Source organism: Dendrobates tinctorius, unplaced genomic scaffold (assembly GCF_039654945.1).
Source record: "Dendrobates tinctorius isolate UK_male_01 unplaced genomic scaffold, ASM3965494v1 ptg000249l, whole genome shotgun sequence".
Classification (NCBI taxonomy): domain Eukaryota; kingdom Metazoa; phylum Chordata; class Amphibia; order Anura; family Dendrobatidae; genus Dendrobates; species Dendrobates tinctorius.
The window spans coordinates 3,084,452-3,109,925 of NW_027361916.1; the positions used below are offsets into that span (position 1 = coordinate 3,084,452).

Consider the following 25,474-nt stretch of genomic DNA (forward strand, 5'->3'; position numbering starts at 1 on the left):
CCCTGAGGGGCCCCTGACACAAAATCGGACCCTGAGGGGCCCCGGCCACAAAATCGGACCCTAAGGGGCCCTGCCCACCAAATTGGACCCTGAGGGGCCCCGCCCACCAAATTGGACCCTGAGGGGCCCCACCCACCAAATCGGACCCTGAGGGCCCCACCCACAAAATCGGACCCTGACGGTCCCCGGCCACAAAATCGGACCCTGAGGGGCCCCACCCACAAAATTGGACCCTGAGGGATTACAGCAGAAAGGTCAGTATACAGTAGGTTACTTTATTATTTTAATTTTTTTTACAGGTGATAATAATATAATAATAAATTTTATTTCTATAGCGCCAACATATTCTGCAGCACTTTACATTTCAGAGGGGACTTGTATAGACAATAGACATTACAGCATAACAATAATCACATAGATCATAACATACCAAGAGGAGTGAGGGTCCTGCTCGCAATCTTACAGTCTATGAGGAAAGAGGGAGATACGAAAGGTGGGTGGTAACAGTTGCCCTGATTGTTTGGACCAGCCATAATGTTAAGTGTGTAACAGTACAGACACAGAGGGCTAATGGATGCATAAAGCATGTGGGAACATGATGCGAGGAACCTGGCCATGGTAAAAACTTTTGACTGGGCCACACAGGGATAGATTAGGTTAATGCATTGAGGCGGTAGTCCAGTCTGAATAAATGCTTTTTCACAGCACACTTAAAATTGTAGGGATTGGGGACTAATCGTATTGACCTGGGAAGTGCATTCCAAAGAATTGGCGCAGCACGTGTATAGACTTGGAGACGGGAGTGGGAGGTTCTGATTATTGAGGATGCTAACCTCAGGTCATCAGCAGAACGGAGGGCGCGGGATGGGTGGTATACTGAAGCAAGGGAGGAGATGTAGGGTGGTGCTGAGCCATGGAGGGCTTTGTGGGTGAGGGTAATAAGTTTATACTGAATTCTGGACTGGATGGGTCTGCCAATATGTGGATAGTTTTCTCTTTCGGATAACATGATACATGATTTTAGTTTTTTTTTTGTCTAGTTTCGCTTGAATATAGGACAATATTAACTAGTCTCCTGATGAGTCGCCTTCGGTGAGGACGATGAAACCCATAGAAATGAGAGGCTTGGAGAGTGAGTGTGTAAACGTCACCTCACTCTATATACTGAGATGTGGTGTACATTTTTTTTCTATTAGTCACCTACTGACTAACCTTCAGGGGGTGAATTATGGGTATAGTTTTATATCTGGAATTAATAAAGTTTAGTTTTATCATTTTGTCAGCAAACATGAGGAATGACAACAGACAACCCATTTAAGAAAATTCAGTTTTGGCTAAAATTATTCCAACATTATGAACATAAAAAAGACTTCTCCCTTATGTGACGTCTCTGATATTTATTAACAGTTGATTTCCAAGTAAAATATTTCCCACATTAAGAAAATGAAAAAGGCTTCTTCCCTGTGTGACTGCTCTGATGTCTAACAAGAAGCGCTTTCAGGTTAAAACATTCCCCACATTGTGAACAGGAAAATGGCTTCTCCCCTGTGTGTGTTCTCTGGTGACTAACAAAATTCCCTTTATGGTTAAAATATTTCCCACATTCTGAACAGTTAAAAAGCTCCCCTGTGTGGGTTCTTTGATGGCTACAAAGATCTATTTTCCATTTAAAACATTTCCCACATGCTGAACATGAAAAAGGCTTCTCCCCTGTGTGAGTTCTATGGTGATTAACCAAATGTGATTTATGGCTAAAACATTTCCCACATTCTGAACATGAAAAAGGCTTCTCCCCTGTGTGAGTTCTCTGGTGATTAACCAAATGTGAATTATGGCTAAAGCATTTCCCACATTCTGAACAAGAAAAAGGCTTCTCCCCTGTGTGAGTTCTCTGGTGTCTAACAAAATGTGATTTATTTGCAAAATATTTTCCACATTCTGAACAGGAAAAAGGCTTCACCCCTGTGTGAGTTCTCTGGTGTGTAACAAGATTCCCTTTATGGGTAAAACATGTCCCACATTCTGAACAGGCAAAAGGCTTCTCCCCTGTGTGAGTTCTATGGTGATTAACAAGATGTGATTTCTTGTTAAAACATTTCCCACATTCCGAACATGAAAATGGCTTCTTTGCTTTAGGAGCAGTTTGTTTTTTAATGCCTCTTTTGTGACTTTGATTTTCCTTAGTAGTCAATAATGAATTAGAAGATGGGACCTGTTTCATAGGATCAGATGACAGATCTTTGCTGTGAATGGATGATGGTATATCTGGAGTAATAGCAATCACTTCAGTTGTAACTTGTAGGATCTCAAGATCATCAGATTTAAAAACTGAAGATGTCAGCTGTCCCTCTGATCTCCTGGTACAGTCATCTGCTAAGATAAAAAACAATTATTTTTATAAAATATCATTGAGTTTTATATTTTTGAACATTTCTACTTAAACTGTCCATAAAAATGGCAAGCTATGTAAAAAAAAAAAATTAATTATTTGCCAAGACAATGACAGTTCACAGTCTAATAGAAAACCTTGTTGGATGAACCAGTAGTGTGCGGTGTTCAACTGTTTGTTCATTCTGCCTCCCAAATATTGCATATAAAGAAACCAATCAATGTTATGTAGGCGAAAATAATACCAATTCTCATCTCTCAAAAAACAAGTCCCCACTCAGGTCCATTATCTGTCAATGGAAAACAGAGGTTCCCGCACTATTAGTGGCTCAATTGAAAACCAACAAGGTTTCTATAAACCAATCCAGCAAAATCCGCTCTCACTTCGGAGTCTTGCAGTGTGCGCAAACAACATTTAGGATCCCTGTATTTAGCAATATTATAGTGAGAAGAATCCACTTAATTTGCGGTGTCTCCTGGAGCACAATCTGGGCACTATGTGCTGGGTAAGAAAATAGCAAATGTGTAATTTTCAGTCTCCAACATCCACTGCGTGTTAATTTCTGGAAAGTGGCTGTGGAGTCAAAATATTCACTCCTCCTACACACATGGTCAAAATTGTTGGTGCCCCTCATTTAATGACAGATAAACCCACAATGGTCACAGAAATAACTTGAATCTGACAAAAGTAATAATAAATCAAAACTCTATGAAAATGAACAAATGAAAGTCAGACATTGCTTTTCAACCATGATTCCATAGTATTTTTTGAAAATTAAACCTCATGAAATAGGCCTGGACAGAAATGATGGTACCCTTAACTTATGCGCTTCCAGACTGTCAAAGGTAGATAAAAGCTGGCGCTAGCAGGGCTTTGTGCAGTACCGACATTTGTCTATGGTGGGCGGTTTTATGCTCATCGGGCCCCCATGTATCCTATAACAAGGAGATTCCACCGCACAATGCATCCTGTGACCCTTGACCTCACTGAGACCTGATTGGTTCAGGTCCTCATGACGTCAGCATCACACCAGCCAATGAGACAAATCACTAGGAAAGTTTGTTGTAGCAGCGAACTTTCCCGGACGATCTGCCTCATAAAAACACTGTTTCTCCTCAGATCTCCTGTCAGTGAGAGATTAGAGGAGAAACAGTGTTACAAGTGCTGCTGGGAACAGCTGTGTCAGTCAGCGATTGTGCTAGAAAGTAAAAAAAACAGATAAGGCAGGTTAGGGTTAGTATTAGGGTTAGGGTTACTGTTAGGCTAAAGTTAGGGTTAGGGTTTATTCTAAAGTAAGGGGTAGGGTAAAGAATTAGGCTTTTCTCAATTGTCTCCCCAATAATTTGGTCATGTCAGAGATTTCTATTTACAGAAAAAAAAAATAAAACGAATAAAATGGCCCATCAGTATTATAGTGCAGAGGAGGCTTATGCACTTTTATGTTCTGACAGTGAAGAAAGTGCAGTGTCAGATGGCGATGTGGATTTCGAGGGCTTTAGTAGCAGCGAAGTGATAGCTCAGAAATGAGCAGTGATTCCGGTCCATCCTCACACACTGTCATGATCCCAGTGCAAGTTTTGACCTGCACAGTTAGGGGTTAATGTCTTGAGCCCAGTGCAAGCTTTGACCTGCACGCCTGGGGTTAATTATTGTGGACTCTCTTTGGTTCAGGGAGAGCTTCTTATAGCCCTGAGAAACTCCAATCAGTTATACTTTTGCCTTTGGCCGAGTGTGTTGACCCCTGTGTGCCTGTTCGTTGTCTTCTAGCTTGCTTATATGGTTCTGACCCGGTTCTGTCCCCCGTTGTGCATTTGCCTGTTGATTCTGTACTGCGCTACCCTCTCTGTGTATGACTCCTTGCCTGTGACCTGACTATTCTTTGCTCGCCTCTCTTGTACTTTGCAGCTATCTCTGTGTATGACTCATTGGATACATCCTGACTCACCGTTCTGCCTATCCTCTGGTTTTGTAGTGCTATCTCGTGCTTTGACCCCAGCCTGTCTATGCCCCTTGGTAACTTTGTCCCGTAGTTACCCTGCTAGGAGTTTTCCTGCAGCTCCTAGCTCTCTGAGGTTTAGGCCACGCCCCCAGCAGTCACATGCTTTAGGTCCTGCTGGTCTGAAGCACGCACCTTCTCTGCTGCTGCCCGCTCCACAGGTATCGCTGAGCACAGTTTGTCTTACTCAGGACACGTGCACTGGTTCAGTGAGCAAGTGCAGTGCGGTGTTCCTGACACACACAAGGACCAGTACAACAAGAAGGACAAATAGCGCTTCTGGAGAAATGTCTCCAACTCAGAGAACAATGCCCAGTACTAGCGCTGTCCCTAGTGCTCGTGAATTGGCACACACCAATGTCCAAGGGGCTTTGCCTCTTGATGTAGCATTTCTCAGATGGGAGGCTTCGGATTCGGCTACTCCATTCATCCCTAATTTTAATGCCATTCCTGGTATAAATGTGGAGGTGGAAAATTTTGGACTAATTATATTTATTAATTTGTTTCTGACAGATAGCTTGCTAGAGCATATTATCCGACAAATTTATGTGTGTCCCAATTCATCAGCCAGAATCCACCATCCTATTATGCTAGGTCATTTATGGGACCAACCAATATCCTAGAAATGAAAACATTTTTAGGACTTACATTCGCTATGGGGCTTGTTAAAAAAAATGAGCATTCAGTCCCATTGGTCCAACTGCCCTGTTCAAGCCACCCCTATGTTATTTCCATTGATGAGTCCCTTGTAAAATTCAAAGGAAGACTGCACCTCAAGCAATTTATTCCTTCTAAGAGGGCAAGGTTCGGAATAAAGCTCTATAAAATGTGCGAGAGTTCAACCGGATACACATCAGCTTTTCGCATTTATGAGGGGAAAGACAGCCAACTAAACCCACCAGGATGCCCTACTTATCTGGGGACATCTGGAAAAATGGTTTTGAGCCTTTTTTTTTTTACATAAAGGCTACAATCTGTATGTTGACAACTACTACACCAACATACCTCTATTTAAAAATCTAGTTGAACATAACATAGGGGCTTGTGGGACCATTCACTAAAACCGTCAGGGGTTTCCACAGTCATTGGTCAAAGAAAATTTCCAAAAGGGGCAGTCAGGGGCTTTACACAATGGAAAGCTGCTTGCCCTTAAGTATAAGGATAAAAAAGATATTTTTATCCTGAGCTCGATCCACACAGATGCCACAAGGGCCACTGCAGACCAACAGGGATCCACTACTCCAAAACCTGGGTCTGTCATTGACTACAACAAATATATGGGGGTGTGGACCTTGCAGATCAGGTTCTACAGCCATACCAGGTATCAAGAAAATCATAGATCTGGTATAAAAAGTTAGTCATGTATTTGTTTCAGGTGGCCACATATAATTCTTTTGTGTTATACAAAAAAGCCGGAAATGCAGACACTTTCCTTGATTATCAGGAAAAGGTCACTGAAAATCTTGTTTTTGAAAATTTTGTCCCCACCAATCCTTTAGAATCTGAAGATGTCAGAAGACTCACTGAGCGACATTTTATTGCACTCACCCCAGTAACTGAAACAAGAAAGAACCCCCAGAGAAGATGTCGTGTATGTTCCAGGAGAGGAATGAGGCATGATCCCCGCTATTATTACCCACAATGCCCATCATTGCCAGCCTTATGCCTCCATGACGGCTTTACAATCTTACGCATCTCTATTCTCTTCATACAGGTAACCAGCTTTTCCAATCTCTGCTCTGAATCCACTCCTGTGTCTCCATTCAATGTCAGCAAGCAGTTAATCCTGAATGCTATCTCTGTGTTTTCAACTCTGCAAGCTTCTATATGGTAACCAGCTTTTCCAATCTCTGCTCTGAATCCACTCCTGTGTCTCCATTCAATGTCAGCAAGCAGTTAATCCTGAATGCTATCTCTGTGTTTTCAACTCTGCAAGCTTCTATATGGTATATAGTTTTTTTCAACTTACTCTGCTTGTCCCCTTATGTTGTGAGGTCAAGAAACTTTTCAAAGTACTTTATGATCCATGTAGTGCTGGACATGTGTTTATTTGACCACAACATTTTATTGGGTCCTGGTGTCTCAATTTAGTGTGATTGATTAACGAGAAGAGAGAGAGCCCAAAAAAAAAAAAAAAAGTTCTAAGTCTTATCCTCCTATATATTCAGACATAGCTTGGGGATAGCATTTATGCACACTTTATCCAAGTACAGTTTATCAAAGTACTGGCAGTTATAACATGGCAGTTAGACAGGGCAGGAGATAGGTAAGACATTTATATACATCTACTCCCTGTACATTAGGAGTACAACAAATATATACCATATGCATTTGTGTAATTTTAATCCTGGCCGCTGCATTCACATACATCCACCGCCCTGGCATTAACTCTCTACACTCCATCCACATTGGCCCCTCGCTTCTTTCCTCTCCTATGTATAGCACTCATGCTCTTTTCACGTTGTTAAACTGCACAGATCCAGTCAGTCCCACCATTCAACATCAGAGACGCTCTCACAAATCACTTAACCATCTGCTCACTCTTTCTATCCTCCTTCTCCTAGTCGCAGGAGACATTGCTCCCAACCCTGGTCCCCCATGTTATAGAAAGTCAAACCTCCCGACTGCTACACTCAGAAACCCCTCTAATCTTATTATTATTCCCTGCTTGCCATCTGTCTCTCTTAATTGTGCACTTTGGAATTCTCGCTCAGTGTGTAACAAACTCTCCTTCATTCATGACTTCTTCCTTTCTAATTCTCTTAACCTCCTGGCTCTTACTGAAACCTGGATCCAGCGGTCAGACACTACCGCTGCTGCTGCTCTTTCATACGGGGGGCTTCACTTCTCTCATACCCCAAGATCAGACAATAGAGCTGGTGGAGGCGTTGGTCTGCTCCTATCACCAAAATATACCTTACAGTTTATCCCTCAAGTACCCTCACTTGTCTTCCCTTCTTTTGAGGTCCATGCCGTCAGACTCTACACCCCCTTCTCCATGCGAGTGGCGGTGGTGTATCGTCCTCCCGGCCCCTCCCATCAGTTCCTGGATCATTTTGCCACTTGGCTTCCACATTTTCTCTCCTGTGACATCCCTACCCTCATCATGGGTGATTTCAACATCCCCATTGCTCTTCCCCTCTCACCATCTGCTACTCACCTTTTATCTCTAACCTCCTCATTTGGCCTTTCGCAGCTTACTAATTCTCCAACGCATGAAGACGGAAACTCCCTCGACTTGGTCTTCTCTCGGCTTTGTGCAGTGGATGATTTTGCAAACTCCCCTCTCCCGCTCTCTGACCACAATCTTCTTTCATTCTCTATCAAGAACTGCCATGCTGCTCAGGTCACCCCCACTATCCATACTTATAGAAACATACAGGCCATTAACACCCAGAAACTTATGAAGAACTTGCAGTCTTCATTGGCCCCTATCTCCTCCCTCCCCCCACCTGATTCTGCATTGAAGCATTACAATGAAACACTTCAAAGTGCCCTGGATGAATTTGCACCCCCTATAAATAGAACACCACAACGCAGACGGCGACAACCCTGGCACACGGTGCAAACACGTTTCCTGCAGCGGTGCTCCAGGTGCGCCGAACGTCTGTGGAGAAAATCCAATCTACACGAAGATTTCATCCATTTTAAGTTTATGCTTAGAACATACAACACTGCCCTTCACCTCTCCAAACAAACCTATTTCAACACCCTCATCACCTCACTGTCCAATAACCCGAAACGTCTCTTTGACACTTTTCATTCTCTACTCAATCCAAGAGTACAGGCCCCAACCACGGAGCTCCGAGCTGACGATCTGGCCAATTACTTCAAAGAAAAAATTGACCAGATCCGACAGGAAATTATCTCCCAATCACCTCATACCATGCACTGTCCTCCCTCCCCCACTGCATCGAACTCACTCTATGATTTTGAACCAGTCACAGAAGAAGTAAGCAGGCTCCTTGCATCTTCTCGCCCAACTACTTGCACCAGTGACCCATTTCCGTCACAGCTCCTTCAGTCCCTTTCCCCTGCTGTCACCCCTCACCTAACTAAAATATTTAACCTCTCTCTCTCTTCTGGTATTTTTCCCTTCTCATTTAAGCATGCCATCATACATCCACTACTTAAAAAACCATCCCTCGACCAAAACTGTGCCGCTAACTATAGACCTGTCTCTAATCTTCCCTTCATCTCTAAACTCCTGGAACGCCTGGTCCACTCCCGTCTTATCCGCTATCTCTCAGAAAACTCTCTTCTCGACCCTCTCCAATCCGGTTTCCGCTCTTTACACTCCACTGAAACTGCCCTCACTAAAGTCTCTAATGATCTGCTAACAGCTAAATCAAATGGTCACTACTCCATGCTAATTCTCTTGTATCTCTCTGCAGCATTCGACACTGTGGATCATCAGCTCCTCCTCACTATGCTCCGTTCCATTGGCCTCAAGGATACCGTTCTCTCCTGGTTCTCCTCCTATCTCTCCGACCGCTCCTTTACTGTATCTTTTGCCAGTTCCTCCTCCTCTCATCTTCCCCTTACTGTTGGGGTCCCCCAAGGATCGGTTCTAGGTCCCCTCCTCTTCTCCTTGTACACTGCCCCTATTGGTCAAACAATCAGTAGATTTGATTTCCAGTACCATCTCTATGCTGATGACACCCAATTATACGCTTCTTCTCCTGACATCACGCCAGCCTTTCTAGAAAACACCGGCGATTGTCTAAACGCTGTGTCTAATATCATGTCCTCACTATATCTGAAACTGAACCTGTCAAAGACTGAACTCCTGGTGTTTCCTCCCTCTACTAATGTACCTATACCCGACATTGCCATTTCTGTGTGTGGTTCCACTATTACTCCCCAGCAACAGGCCCGCTGTCTTGGGGTCATACTTGATTCCGAGCTTTCCTTTGCCCCCCACATTCGATCACTGGCTCGCTCTTGTCATCTGCACCTCAAAAACATTTCTAGAATTCGACCTTTTCTTACCTTTGACTCTGCAAAAACTCTTACTGTTTCTTATTCATTCTCGTCTCGACTATTGTAACTCTCTTCTAATCGGTCTCCCTCTTACCAAACTCTCCCCCCTCCAATCTGTCTTGAATGCTGCAGCCAGGATCATATTCCTCACCAATCGTTACACCAATGCCTCTACCTTGTGCCAGTCATTACACTGGCTACCCATCCACTCCAGAATTCAGTATAAACTTATTACCCTCACTCACAAAGCCCTCCATGGCTCAGCACCACCCTACATCTCCTCCCTTGTTTCAGTATACCACCCAACCCGCGCCCTCCGTTCTGCTGATGACCTGAGGTTAGTATCCTCAATAATCAGAACCTCCCACTCCCGTCTCCAAGACTTTACACGTGCCGCGCCAATTCTTTGGAATGCACTTCCCAGGTCAATACGATTAGTCCCCAATCCCCACAATTTTAAGCGTGTCCTGAAAACGCATTTATTCAGACTGGCCTATCGCCTCAACACATTAACCTAATCTATCCCTGTGTGGCACAGCCAAAAGTTTTACCATAACCAGGTTCCCCGCATCATGTTCCCACATGCTTTATGCCTCCATTAGCCCTCTGTGTCTGTACTGTTACACATTTAACATTATGACTGGTCCATACAATCAGGGTAACTGTTACCACCCACCTTTCGTGTCTCCCTCTTTACTCATAGACTGTAAGCTTGCGAGCAGGGCCCTCACTCCTCTTGGTATTTGTTATAATCTACTGTATGTGATTATTGTTATGCTGTAATATCTATTGTCTGTACAAATCCCCTCTGAAATGTAAAGTGCTGTGGAATATGTCGGCGCTATAAAAACAAAATTTATTATTATTATTATTATCTTCCACACAGAACCACGTTTTTGAACTGTTTTGACATTCAAGCATTTGGATTATTTAGTGACAGACACATTTCAGTAGAGCTGACTTAACAATTTCCGGGGGTAGGTGGGGGGAGGTCTCCAGAGACACAAGCTGGGCACAATATATTGGGCACTACAATGACATTTCTGCAATTTTTGCTATAAAACTTCTACTACGAGTTTCTGGAAATCATCCATGTAGTGAAAATGGTCACAATATACACAGATGAATTCCCAGAGGAGTGTCATTTCCAAAATGGGGTCACTTCAGGGGGGATTCTGTTGTTCTGTTACTTAGCGGCTCTCCAAAGTGCCATAACAGCAGAATCCCCCCTGAAGTGATCCCATTTTGGAAATGACACCCCTCTGGGAATTCATCTATGGGTGTAGTGACCATTTACCTATCTACCTATTTTCCAATGTAATATCTGGGGTTAAAAAACATTTTAGTCGTATAAATGTACCATATTATTCGGAATATCAGACGCACTTTTTCCCAAATATTTTTTTTGGGAAATGGGGGTGTGTCTTATAGTAGGAATATACTTACAAATGATGCAGCGGCACTCTGTGCTGCGTGGAGGGCTCCGCCAGCATTTTGTCAAAGCCCAGAGGCCCCTGCAGCTCCATTGCTGCGATGTGGTGGTCTCCAGAAAAATGGCCGCTGTGGGCGGCTCATGCTCAGATTCAGATCTCGCCCCAAGATCTCGTTGCCGAGATCTGAATCTGAGCATGCACCGCCCCCAGTTGCCATTTTTCCAGAAGCCACCACATCGCAGCAATGGAGCTGCAGAGGCCTCCGGCTTTGACAAAATGGCGCCGCCGCCCCAGCACAGAGCGCTGCCACCATCCCAGGTAGAGCGCTGCTGCACCAGCATAGAGCGCTGCCGCCACCCCAGCACAGAGCACCGCTGCCGCAACAGCCTGGGATGGGATTTTCCGGAGGCCACTGCACCAGCATGGACCACCGAACAACCTCTGTGATCACTCTTGCACCTGTGCTGATCCCCCCGGTAAGCTGAATTCAGACTGTAAGACGTACCCCCATTTTGCACATTTTTTCCCCTATTTTCGTTTTGAAAATTTGGGGTGCATCTTATGGTCTGAAAACTACAGTAATTTTTTCTTCACTGCCCAATGGTATAATTTTCTATGGAACAGCTGTGGTGTCAGTATGCTCACTGCACCACTAGAAGAATTCATTCAGGGAAGTATTTGGTAAAATGCAGTCACTTTTGGGGCTTATGCTGTTCTGGCACCTCAGGGGCTCTGACAATGTGACATGTCACCCACAAACAATTCCAGCAAAATCTGCTCTCCAATATGGCGCTCCTTCCCTTCCGAGCTCTGCCATGCGCCAAAACAGTGGATTACCCCCACATATGAGGTGTCAGAATACTCAGGACAAATTGCAAAATAACTTTTTGGGTGCAATTTCTCCTGTTACCCTTTGGAAAAAACATTTGAGATCGAAAAGTTCATTTTTTGTCGAAAAAATATGATTTTTTATTTTCACAACTGTATGTAACTAACTTCTGTGAAGCACTTGGGGGTTCAAAGTGCCCATCACACATCTAGATAAGTTCCTTGGGGGGTTTAGTTTCCAAAATGGGGTCACTTCACTGTTTAGACACGTCATTGTCTCTGACAATGTGACATGTCACCCACAAATAATTCCAGCAAAATCTGCTCTCCAATATGGCGCTCCTTCCCTTTCAAGCTCTGCCATGCGCCCAAACAGTGGTTTAGCCTTTTTATTTCCACGGCTCTACATTATGAACTTCTGTAAAGCACCTGTGGGTTCAAGGTGCTCAATACACATCTGGATAAGTTCCCTAAGGGGTCTAGTTTCCAATATAGGGTCACTTGTTGGGAGTTTCCACTGTTTAGACACATCAGGGGCTCTGCAAATGCGACATGGCAACCGCTAATTATTCCAGCATATTTTACACTAAAAAAAAAATGAGAATTTGCAAAACAAAATGTATCGTCCATTTTCTCCTGTTACTCTTGTGAAAGTAAAAAAAAAATTAGGTGTAAAGGAAAATTTTTGTGAAAGAAAAGTAAATGTTTATTTTTTCCTTCCACATTCCATTCATTCCTGTGAAGCACCTGAAGGGTTAATAAACTTCTTGAATGTGGTTTTGAGCACCTTGAGGGGTGCAGTTTTTAGAATGGTGTCACTTTTGGGTATTTTCTGTGATATTGACCCCCCAAACTCACTTCAAATGTGAGGTCGTCCCTAAAAAAAATGGTTTTGTAAATTTTGCTGTAAAAGTGAGAAATCGCTGTTTAACTTTTAACCCTTATAACTTCCTAACAAAAAAAATTTGATATAGTTGATATAGAGGCTACTGCGCAGGCGCCGCCATCACCGGTGACATTTTACTGGATGTAATTTTTTTCTAAGCCTCACAATAGCCACAATATTATAGGCATTATCAGCAATAATATCAATGCTATTATATGCATTATGTAATAATGGGGGGCAGGTCAGTGAGGGATCAGCGACCTGTCATAATAATAATAATAATAAATTTTATTTTTATAGCGCCGACATATTCCGCAGCACTTTACATTTCAGAGGGGATTTGTACAGACAATAGACATTACAGCATAACAATAATCATACAGTAGATTATAACAAATAACAAGAGGAGTGAGGGCCCTGCTCGCAAGCTTACAGTCTATGAGGAAAGAGGTAGACACGAAAGGTGGGTGGTAACAGTTGCCCTGATTGTATGGACCAGCCATAATGTTAAGTGTGTAACAGTACAGACACAGAGGGCTAATGGATGCATAAAGCATGTGGGAACATGATGCTGGGAACCTGGTTATGGTAAAACTTTTGGCTCTGCCACACAGGGATAGGTTAGGTTAATGTGTTGAGGCGATAGGCCAGTCTGAATAAATGCGTTTTCAGGACACGCTTAAAATTGTGGGGATTGGGGACTAATCGTATTGACCTGGGAAGTGCATTCCAAAGAATTGGCGCGGCATGTGTAAAGTCTTGGAGACGGGAGTGGGAGGTTCTGACTATTGAGGATACTAACCTCAGGTCATCAGCAGAACGGAGGGCGCGGGTAGGGTGGTATACTGAAACAAGGGAGGAGATGTAGGGTGGTGCTGAGCCATGGAGGGCTTTGTGGGTGAGGGTAATAAGTTTATACTGAATTCTGGAGTGGATGGGTAGCCAGTGTAATGACTGGCACAAGGTAGAGGCATCGGTGTAACGATTGGTGAGGAATATGATCCTGGCTGCAGCATTCAAGACAGATTGGAGAGGGGAGAGTTTGGTAAGAGGGAGACCGATAAGAAGAGAGTTACAATAGTCGAGACGAGAATGAATAAGAGAAACAGTAAGAGTTTTTGCAGAGTCAAAAGTAAGAAAAGGTCGAATTCTAGAAATGTTTTTGAGGTGCAGATGACAAGAGCGAGCCAGTGATCGAATGTGGGGGGCAAAGGAAAGCTCAGAATCAAGTATGACCCCAAGACAGCGAGCCTGTTGCTGGGGAGTAATAGTGGAACCACAGACGGAAATGGCAATGTCAGGTGTAGGTACATTAGTAGCGGGAGGAAACACAAGGAGTTCAGTCTTTGACAGGTTCAGTTTCAGATATAGTGAGGACATGATATTAGACACAGCGTTTAGACAATCGCCAGTGTTTTCTAGAAAGGCTGGCGTGATGTCAGGAGAAGAAGCGTATAATTGGGTGTCATCAGCATAGAGATGGTACTGGAAACCAAATCTACTGATTGTTTGACCAATAGGGGCAGTGTACAAGGAGAAGAGGAGGGGGCCTAGAACCGATCCTTGAGGAACCCCAACAGTAAGGGGAAGGTGAGAGGAGGAGGAACCGGCAAAAGAAACAGTAAAGGAGCGGTCAGAGAGATAGGAGGAGAACCAGGAGAGAACTGTGTCCTTGAGGCCAATGGAATGGAGCATAGTGAGGAGGAGCTGATGATCCACAGTGTCGAATGCTGCAGAGAGATCCAAGAGAATTAGCATGGAGTAATGACCATTTGATTTAGCTGTTAGCAGATAATTAGAGACTTTAGTGAGGGCAGTTTCAGTGGAGTGTAAAGAGCGGAAACCGGATTGGAGAGGGTCGAGAACAGAGTTTTCTGAGAGATAGCGGATAAGACGGGAGTGGACCAGGCGTTCCAGGAGTTTAGAGATGAAGGGAAGATTAGAGACAGGTCTATAGTTAGCGGCACAGTTTTGGTCGAGGGATGGTTTTTTAAGTAGTGGATGTATGATGGCATGCTTAAATGAGGAGGGAAAAATACCAGAAGAGAGAGAGAGGTTAAATATTTTAGTTAGGTGAGGGGTGACAGCAGGGGAAAGGGACTGGAGGAGATGTGATGGAAATGGGTCACTGGTGCAAGTAGTTGGGCGAGAAGATGCAAGGAGCCTGCTTACTTCTTCTTCTGTGACTGGTTCAAAATCAGAGAGTGAGTTAGATGCAGTGGGGGAGGGAGGACAGTGCATGGTATGAGGGGATTTGGAGATAATTTCCTGTCGGATCTGGTCAATTTTTTCTTTGAAGTAATTGGCCAGATCGTCAGCTCGGAGCTCCGTGGTTGGGGCCTGTACTCTTGGATTGAGTAGAGAATGAAAAGTGTCAAAGAGACGTTTCGGGTTATTGGACAGTGAGATGATGAGGGTGTTGAAATAGGTTTGTTTGGAGAGGTGAAGGGCAGTGTTGTATGTTCTAAGCATAAACTTAAAATGGATGAAATCTTCGTGTAGATTGGATTTTCTCCACAGATGTTCGGCGCACCTGGAGCACCGCTGCAGGAAACGTGTTTGCACCGTGTGCCAGGGTTGTCGCCGTCTGCGTTGTGGTGTTCTATTTATAGGGGGTGCAAATTCATCCAGGGCACTTTGAAGTGTTTCATTGTAATGCTTCAATGCAGAATCAGGACATGAGAGGAAGGAAATAGGGCCCAATGAAGACTGCAAGTTCTTCAGAAGTTTCTGGGTGTTAATGGCCTGTATGTTTCTATAAGTCTGGACAGTGGGGGTGACCTGAGCAGCCTGGCAGTTCTTTATAGAGAATGAAAGAAGATTGTGGTCAGAGAGCGGGAGAGGGGAGTTTGCAAAATCATCCACTGCACAAAGCCGAGAGAAGACCAAGTCGAGGGAGTTTCCGTCTTCATGCGTTGGAGAATTAGTAAGCTGCGAAAGGCCAAATGAGGAGGTTAGAGATAAAAGGTGAGTAGCAGATGGGGAGAGGGGAAGAGCAATGGGGATGTTGAAATCTCCCATGATGAGGGTATGAGATCTATTGTATTCTTATATAATATTTAATTGTATGTACCATAAGTGCCATTTATATGTATGATCTGGGGCATAGCTTGTTCCTTTTTTAGAACGTTTTTTCCTCCAGTAGATGGTATTTTATGATGGCGGGATTTCCTTATGATTTATACTTAATATTGCCTTTTTTGCATATTTGCATTATTGTCTTCCTTTCTGTATGGTTTTATATTACATGCCCTGCTCATGTCTTTGATTGGCTGTATATTATTACAACTACGTAATGGGGATTCTCTTTGGACTCCTTTTACTAGCAATCATGGATTCTTTTCTTATTGTGATGTCCCTCTCCCTCCCTTTTGTATTTTGCCTGTGAGCAGCTTAACGACCTGTTCAGACCCCACCATCATGGCCGCTTGCAGTGTCTCCGAGAACATGGCGCTGATCCTGAGCGCATGCGCGGTGTGCCCGACATTGGTCGCGATGCTCCGGCCATCATATTGTGGGCCGCGCGCGCGTTGATGACGTCTAGCGGTGTTTTTCTCACCGCGCACACGCGCTGCTCACTGATGGTGGCGGGCCATCGCGCGGTTACTATGCGGCTACACTGGGCATGCGCCGTTATTGATTAGCTACACCTGGAACGCTGCATTTATATATGGGTGCTTGAGGATAGATAGGCACTTCCCCTTGAGAAAGCCGAGGCGAAACGCGCGTCGGGGTTGAGCGCGGTATCCTCCCTGCATTCATATTCCCCTATGGGTAAGTGGCATGAGCAATATGGATATTTGGTATGATCCCAGAATTGATCGATATATTCCTCTGAGCCAGCAATTGTTTATATAAATTTTAGCATCTTGCTATATACAGCACCCGGTCCTTTTTTAGGTATATAGAGACATTGTCTCTGGATAAGTTGCACAATACGTTTAGGTGCTTAGACTAAGCTTCATACTTGTAACATATGGTGCTCTGGCCTGCTGTCACTTTATATATAGGGATGCCTACCGTGCGCTACACTGGGATTATTCCTTGTATATCTACCTCTATTATGTGTTTATAAATGTCTGATTTTGTTTTAAGATGTGTTAATAAAGATTTATCAGTTTTCTTATATTTCTATTGTGGTTTATGGCTACTCTATCTTTTTCTTTATTTGTATGCAATTGGGAGTACTCCACTATTACTTTATTAGTCCTTATTTTTGGTGGGGGAACTATGATTGTTTTCGAACTGGTTCCTGACCACGTTTTATAGTTATGAAGGTTTTGAATTTGTTTTCAATACTACACCAGCATACCTCTATTTAAAAGTCTGGTTGAACATAACATAGGGGCTTGTGGGACCATTCGCAAAAACCGTCAGGGGTTTCCACAATCATTGGTCAGCAAAAAGTTCCCAAAGGGGCAGTCAGGGTCTTTACACAATGGAGAGCTGCTTGCCCTTAAGTATAAGAAAAAAAAAGATATTTTTACCCTGAGCTCGATCCCCACAGATGCCACAAGGGCCACTGCAGACCAACAGGGATCCACTACTCCAAAACCGGTGTCTGTCATTGACCACAACAAATATATGGGGTGTGGACCTTGCAGATCAGGAGCTACAGCCATACCAGGTATCAAGAAAATCATATATCTGGCATAAAAAGTTAGTCATGTATTTGTTTCAGGTGGCCACATAGAATTCTTTTGTGTTATACAAAAAAGCCGGAAATGCAGATACTTTACTTGATTATCAGGAAAAGGTCACTGAATATCTTGTTTTTGAAAATTTTGTCCCCACCAATCCTTTAGAATGTGAAGATGTGAGAAGACTCACTGAGCGACATTTTATTGCACTCATCCCAGTAACTGAAACAAGAAAGAACCCCCAGAGAAGATGTCGTGTATGTTCCAGGAGAGGAATGAGGCATGATCCCCGCTATTATTACCCACAATGCCCATCATTGCCAGCCTTATGCCTCCATGACGGCTTTACAATCTTCCACACACAACCACGTTTTTGAACTGTTTTGACATTCAAGCATTTGGATTATTTAGTGACAGACACAATTGAGTAGAGCTGACGTAACAATTTCCGGGGGTAGGTGGGGGGAGGTCTCCAGAGACACAAGCTGGGCACAATATATTGGGCACTACAATGATACTTTTGCAATTTTTGCTCTGAAACTTCTACTACGAGTTTCTGGAAATCATCCATGTAGTGAAAATGGTCACTATATCCATAGATGAATTCCCAGAGGGGTGTCATTTCCAAAATGGGGTCACTACAGGGGGGATTGTATTGCTCTGGCACTTAGCGTCTCTACAAAGTGCCACAACAGCAGAATCCCCCCTGAAGTGACCCCATTTGGGAAATGACACCCCTCTGGGAATTCATCTATGGGTGTATGGACCATTTATCTATCTACCTATTTTCCAATGTAAAATCTGGGGCTTATACAACATCTTAGTGGTAAAAATGTACCATATTTTTCTCACTATAAGACCCACTTTTTCCCAAAAAATATTTGTGGGAAATAGGGGTGAGTCTTATAGTCAGAATATACTTACAAATGCTGTGGTGGTGGCGCTCTGTGCTGCGTGGAGGGCTCCGCCGGCATTTTGTCAAAACCCGGAGACCCCCGCAGTTCCATTACTGTGATTCGGTGGTCTCTGGAAAAATGGCCGCTGTGGGCGGCGCATGCTCAGATTCAGATTTCGTCCCGAGATCTCGTTGCTGCTATCTCAATCTGAGCATGCGCCGCTCCCAGCTGCCGTTTTCCAGGAGGCCACCGCATCGCAGCAGTAGAGTTGCAGGGGCCTCTGGCTTTGACAAAATGGCGGTGGACACCCCCACGCAGCAGAGTGCTGCCGCCGCCCCAAGCACAGAGCGCTGCCGCCGCCCCAGCACGGAGTGTTGCCGCCACCTCAGCACAGAGCGCTGCCGCTGCCCCAGGTAGAGTGCTGCCGCCCCAGCACAGAGCACCACTGCCACACCAGCTTGGGATGGGATTTTCCCGAGGCCACCGCACCAGCCTGGACCACCAAACAATGTCTGTGACCACTCTTGCACCTGTGGTGATCCCCCCCGATAAGATGAATTCGGACTGTAAGTCGGACCCCCATTTGGTATAATTTTTCCCCTATTTTCCTTTTAAAAATTTCGGGTGCGTCTTATAGTCTGAAAAATACAGTAATTATTTTTTCTTCACTGCCCAATGGTATAATTTTCTATGGAACAGCTGTGGTGTCAGTATGCTCACTGCACCACTAGAAGAATTCATTCAGGGAAGTATTTGGTAAAATGCAGTCACTTTTGGGGCTTATGCTGTTCTGGCACCTCAGGGGCTCTGACAATGTGACATGTCACCCGCAAACAATTCCAGCAAAATCTGCTCTCCAATATGGCGCGCCTTCCCTTCCAAGCTCTGCCATGCGTCCAAACAGTAGTATTCTCCCACATGTGGGGTATCGGCGTGCTCAGGAGAAATTGCACAACAAACTGTTATGGATCAATTTCTCCTGGTCCCCTTATGAAAATGCAAAATATGGAGCTAAAAAGATTTGAGAAAAATGTTATTTTTTTATTTCCACGGCTCTACGTTATAAACTTCTGTGAAGCACCTGTGGGTTCAAGGTGCTCAATACACATCTGGATAAGTTCCCTAAGGGATCTAGTTTCCAAAATGGTGACACTTGTTGGGGGTTTTCACTGTTTAGGCACATCAGGGGCTCTCCAAACGCGACATGGCAACCGCTAATTATTCCAACATATTTTACATTCAAAAAGTCAAATGCTGCGCCTTCCCTTCCGAGCCCTGCCGTGCGCCCAAACAGTAGATTTCCCCCACATATGGGGTATCGGAACGCTCAGGAGAAATTGCAAAACAAAATGTATAGTCCATTTTCTCCTGCTACCCTTGTGAAAGTAAAAAAAATTAGGTATAAAGGAAAATTTTGTGAAAGAAAAGTAAATATTTATTTTTTCCTTCCACATTCCATTCATTCCTGTGAAGCCCCTGAAGGGTTAATAAACTTCTTGAATGTGGTTTTGAGCTCCTTGAGGGGTGCAGTTTTTACAATGGTGTCACTTTTGGGTATTTTCAGTCATATTGACCCCTCAAACTCACTTCAAATATTAGGTGCTCCCTAAAAAAATGGTTTTGTAAATTTTGATGTAAAAATGAGAAATCGCTGGTAAACTTTTAACCCTTATAACTTCCTAATGAAAAAAAATTGATATAGTTGATATAGAGGCTACTGTGCAGGCGACGCCATCGCCGGTGACATTGTGCTGGATGTAATTTTTTTCTAAGCCTCACAATAGCCACAATATTATAGGTATTATCACCAATAATATCAATGCTATTATATGCATTATGTAATAATGGGGGCAGGTCAGTGAGGGATCAGCGACCTGTCATAAGCCAATACAGATGAGTATGTAATCAGAGCACCACATAAAGCCCCGCCCACAGCCCCACCCACAGCCCCGCCCCAGAGCACGAGAATCTCATTAACTGAAAACTACAAATACAGATTAAACAGTAAACCAGAGTTGCCCTCATTTATGGTGGACCATTGGAGCTACTATGGATCCTGAGCAGAAGATTAGAGAAAATAATATTGCTCCCCATTTCAGGAGAGATTGTGCAGTAATCTGAATTCCTTAGGATCAAAAACAATGTAATTGGTTGTAAGTTCTATAGAAAAGGGCTTTCACTGCCCAAAGTCATGTGAACAGTTTTGGGTGGAGGAGAATGTTGTGGTCTAGAGGCAAAATGGTGATCATGGTAATACGGCCGGACTACACCACCGATAAAGCAGCCACAGCCGGTGACTGAGAGGAATCTGTGACTTCTCTGCATTCAGTGGTTACTACTCACCTGGGTAGTCATATGTGGGAATCTCCTCTTTACACCACTCATCACCCCTCACATATGTCTCTGTAGTATTAATATGGGTCAGATCTTCACCCTGAAACAAATATTGTAAAAGTCACAGACAGATGGAGAAGTCCCATCTATGATCAGCTCTAATCCTGCCATCTCCACCGTTCTCATTACACAAGTATAAAACATGTAATACTGGTGGATAAAACAAGACTGAGCACAAGACCTTCACAGCCGTCTACACATCATAGGGGAGATCTCCTGACACCTTCTCTCCATCTACCTGATGATTCTGAGGAGCACTGGGATCTTCTTGGTTACAGTCCTGTGGAAGAAGAGGACGGGGACATCTCTCTGGTGTTGTCCTGTTACTGGATAGATCTGGAGGAAACACATACAGGGACTGAATTCATTCTCTACATACAGATAATTATAGGCCGTGTGTATTTAGTCCTGTCTATTACCTGGAGATGTGAGGGGCTGGGGAACCTCCATTATGATGTTCTTGTACAGATCTCTGTGTCCTTCTAAATACTCCCTCTCCTCCATGGAGAAATAGACAGCGACATCCTGACACCTTATAGGAACCTGACACATACAATGATACCGTCATCCCCCGATCCCTTCATAGTGTTACTGTATAATGTCCCAGCATTCCCAGCAGTGTCACCTCTCCAGTCAGCAGCTCAATCATCTTGTAGATGAGTTCTAGGATCTTCTGGTCATTGATGTCCTCATGGATCAGGGGGTGAGGTGGAGGCTCCGTGATTGGGCTCAGGGGTCTTCCCCATCCCTCAGACACAGGGTCTTTACAGCGATCACTAGAGGTCTTCTTCACCACTGTGTAATCCTGGTAATGGAGAGACACATTAATAAATCTCACTCCAGACATTCCCAGAGTCCTCACCTCTCCAGTTCTGTCCATCTGTTATTCCCATAGATAAGAATGATGTAATGTGACGTCATCAGAATCTCTCACCTCTCCAGTGAGACGGAAGAGGATCTCTAGGGTGAGGTGTAACATCCTCTCCGCCATCTTGTCTCTGTCCATATCCATCCTTGATGGGGAAATCAGGAAAATTCTCTTCTGTAGAAGATCTTCACTGAGAGGATCCGATATTGTAGAGACCTGAATGAGAAGAAGATGATCGGATGTAACATCATAAGAATCCTGTGTAATAATACAATTACTGGAGATAATAAGGGAAACATATGAGGAGATTTATTATCTTACAGGGTTTAGTTTTCTTCCCTGACATCTACTAATAAAACCTATATATTTAGGCCACAGACAACAAGCAGTTTCCTCCTCGGAGTCGGCAGCTGAACACGCTCCTCATAGACTCATCTTCCATAACGCTAATTCTCCTCTCATTACCGACACTGGAATCGGCATTAGCAATACTGCAGGAGATATTCATTACATGCGACATGAGAAATAACTCCTTCATGATGAGGACGACATCTTCATCTCCTACTGCGGCTCTAGAGACAGATGTGGCCAGAGTCGGTCACTGCCTCCATCCCCACCGGCCGTCTATATGAAGGTTTCCCGTCTTCCCCGCACTGGAATCTTCTCTCCCGTTAGATCTCAGCTCTGAGTCACACACAGAAGTTTGAGGCTTTTCTGGAAGAACAGGACAGGAGAGATCTGAGGCCGATGTCTCCATGTACAGGGTTTCCCCTCGGGATAAGAGGCTTCTCTATCCCTTTCCCCCAATTAGAGGGGACACCTGTGGATATCGGGGTCTTTACCGGCTGCAGTCCTGGGGGGATTTACCCGGTAACGTGGACGTTGGACAAACGTCACCATCAATTCCCATCAGAGTGAAGGAACATCGCTCCTCTATTCAGCTCTATGGATCCAGGATGAAATCCACTGCGGCCCCTGCAAGAAAAGAGCGAAGTCTGGTGAGACCCCCGAGGCCGGAGATTTCTACAGCTGCTCTGTGCACAGGACCTGTGATGAGGTCACAGGAGGGGAGGAGTCAGGGGTCACATGATCAGGGGCCTCAGTGTGTGCAGGACTCTGCTGTGCTGGTTGTCATGGTGCTGGATGAGGGGAAGTTTATGTGTGGGGTCAGGAGGGGTTTACAGGGTGGATGTAGCAGAGCTGTGTGTGTACGAGGTGTACGGAGCGGAGCCGTGTGTGTACGAGGTGTACGGAGCGGAGCCGCGTGTGTACGAGGTGTACGGAGCGGAGCCCTGTGTGTACGAGGTGTACGGAGCGGAGCCGCGTGTGTACGAGGTGTACGGAGCAGAGTCGTGTGTGTATGAGGTGTACGGAGCGGAGCCGTGTGTGTATGAGGTGTACGGAGCGGAGCCGTGTGTGTATGAGGTGTACGGAGCGGAGCCGTGTGTGTACGAGGTGTACAGAGCGGAGCCGTGTGTGTACGAGGTGTACGGAGCGGAGCCGTGTGTGTACGAGGTGTACGGAGCGGAGCCCTGTGTGTACGAGGTGTACGGAGCAGAGCCGTGTGTGTATGAGGTGTAAGGAGCGGAGCCGTGTGTGTATGAGGTGTACGGAGCGGAGCCGTGTGTGTACGAGGTGTACGGAGCAGAGCCGTGTGTGTAAGAGGTGTAAGGAGCGGAGCCGTGTGTGTACGAGGTGTACGGAGCGGAGCCGTGTGTGTACGAGGTGTACGGAGCGGAGCCGTGTGTGTACGAGGTGTACGGAGCGGAGCCGGGTGTATACGAGGTGTACGGAGCGGAGCCGCGTGTGCACGAGGTGTACGGAGCGGAGCCGCGTGTGTACGAGGTGTACGGAGCGGAGCCGCGTGTGTACGATGTGTACGGAGCGGAGCCGTGTGTGTATGAGGTGTAAGGAGCAGAGCCGTGTGTGTACGAGGTGTACGGAGCGGAGCCGTGTGTGTACGACGTGTACGGAGCGGAGCCGTGTGTGTATGAGGTGTACGGAGTGGAGCCGTGTGTGTACGAGGTGTACGGAGCGGAGCCGTGTGTGTACGAGGTGTACGCAGCGGAGCCGTGTGTATACGGAACGGAGCCGCGTGTGTACGGGGTGTGCGGAGCGAAGCCGCGTGTGCACAAGGTGTACGGAGTGGAGCCGCGTGTGCACAAGGTGTACGGAGTGGAGCCGCGTATGTATGAGGTGTACGGAGCGGAGCCGTGTGTGTGCAAGGTGTACGGAGCGGAGCCGTGTGTGTACGAGGTGTACGGAGCTGAGCCGCGTGTGTATGAGGTGTACGGAGCGGAGCCGTGTGTGTATGAGGTGTACGGAGCGGAGCCGTGTGTGTACGAGGTGTACGGAGCGGAGCCGTGTGTGTACGAGGTGTACGGAGTGGAGCCGTTTGTGTACGAGATGTACCGAGCAGAGCTGTGTGTGTACGAGGTGTACTCCCAGCTTCGGTCGCAGACGCCTCTGTGTATGCTGTATACACCCGTATACCCCAGCTTCGGTCTCAGACCCGTGTGTACACTGTATACACCCATATACCCCCAGCTTCGGTTACAGACCCCTCTGTATGCTGTATACACCCGTATAACCCCAACTTCAGTTGCAGACCCCTCTGTATGCTGTATACACCTGTATTCCCCAGCTTCGGTCACAGACCCCTAAGTGTGCTCTTTATACACCCGTATACCTCTAGCTTCGGTCGCAGACGCCTCTGTGCACACTGTATACACCCATATACCCCCAGCTTCGGTCACAGACCCCATGTCTCTCACACTGTATACACCCGTATACCCCCAGCTTCAGTCTCAGAACCCTGTGTGTATGCTGCATACAACTGTATACCCCCAGCTTCTGTCACAGACCCCTCTGCGAACTCTGTATACACCCGTATGCCACCAACTTCGGTCGCAGACCACTCTGTACGCTGTATACACCTGTATACCCCCAGCTTCGGTCACAGACCCCTGTGTTCACTGTATACACCTGTAAATCCCCAGCTTGGGTCGCAGACTCCTGTGTACGCTGTATACACCTGTATACCCCCAGCTTTGGTCACAGACCCCCCTGTGTGCGCTGTATACACCCGTATACCCCCAGCTTCAGTCGCAGACCCCTCTGTGTACTCTGTATACACCCGTATACCCCCAGCTTTGGTCACAGATCCCCCTATGTACGCTGTATGCACCCGTATAGCCCCAGCTTCGGTCATAGACCCCTCCGTGTATGCTGTATACACCCGTATACCCCCAGCTTCAGTCACAGACCCCCCTGTGTACGCTGTATACACCCGTATATCCCCAGCTTCGGTCGTAGACCCCTGTATACGCTGTATACACCCCTTTACCCCCAGCTTCGGTCACAGACCCTGCATCTCTCACACTGTAGAACAGACGCCGGACACACACGGTAAAACTGCGGTCGTCGGTCTCTCATCTCTCGCACTTATACTGATAACATAAGATGGAGTCAGACGAACCCTCCTACAAAACGTGAGAACAAAGTCATTACTACAGGACTGTGTGAGAAAGGGATTTATTCTACAAGAAACGCTGGGGCCACAAATGAGAGTAACATAATGTCGTTCATCTTCTCTTTCACCATAGATATTGACAGTGAGGGCGACTTCCACTTTGCCGCAATATGGATTTTAGTGGCCATACATAAGCAGTTTACTAGCTTCTGAAAGCTTTCTGGAAGCCGGGAAGGCCTGGTTCTCAGTAAAAGGGTAGAAGGTTCCAGATCAACTGGTCCACCATACATCTGTGCTATCAGACGCTTCACCTTCTCCCAAAGCCCAGAAACCACCATACAAGACCACCAAATATGTCTCATGTCACCAGATATTCCACAGCCCCAAAACAGTCTCCCGAGATTTTAGGAAAAATGCTGTGAATTTTTTCCAGTACATAATAGACTCTGTACAATAGTTTTAAGGAGGTCTCCACAAGGGAAGTCTGGTGACTACCTCTTGATAGGGTGTCACAGCTACGATACCATTCATCAATTGTCTATTCAAACCCCAGATCCTCCTCCCACTGTAACATACTGTATACTTCAATTTTTTATCATTTTGTGGAGAATTTATAGCATAGTAGATCAATGAGATCGTTCCCCTGCCCAAAGGGTCATTTAGACATTAATTTTCAAAACTGGTTGCCC

General features: G+C 45.4%; 1 protein-coding gene across 1 annotated transcript; it reads right to left on the reverse strand.

Moving 5' to 3' along the window:
- Nucleotides 1–255: 255 nt before the first annotated feature.
- Nucleotides 256–21,554, reverse strand: LOC141063327 (oocyte zinc finger protein XlCOF8.4-like). Its single transcript, XM_073557376.1, has 6 exons — nucleotides 21,380–21,554; nucleotides 21,071–21,250; nucleotides 20,865–20,988; nucleotides 20,684–20,781; nucleotides 20,395–20,485; nucleotides 256–2,370 (listed from the first exon to the last, which is right to left on the reverse strand). The coding sequence occupies exons 1-6, from the start codon at nucleotides 21,455–21,457 to the stop codon at nucleotides 1,436–1,438; spliced, it is 1,506 nt and encodes a 501-aa protein (XP_073413477.1). The 5' UTR covers nucleotides 21,458–21,554; the 3' UTR covers nucleotides 256–1,435.
- Between the last annotated feature and the right edge of the window lie 3,920 nt (nucleotides 21,555–25,474).

Coding starts and splice junctions, on each gene's coding strand:
- LOC141063327 (XM_073557376.1), bottom strand. CDS start 21,457: ATGGATATGGACAGAGACAAGATGGCGGAGAGGATGTTACACCTCACC. Junction 20,989..21,070: donor TTGAGCTGCTGACTGGAGAG/GTGACACTGCTG, acceptor TGTATGTGTCAG/GTTCCTATAAGGTGTCAGGA. Junction 2,371..20,394: donor TCCCACATATGACTACCCAG/GTGAGTAGTAAC, acceptor TTATCTTAGCAG/ATGACTGTACCAGGAGATCA.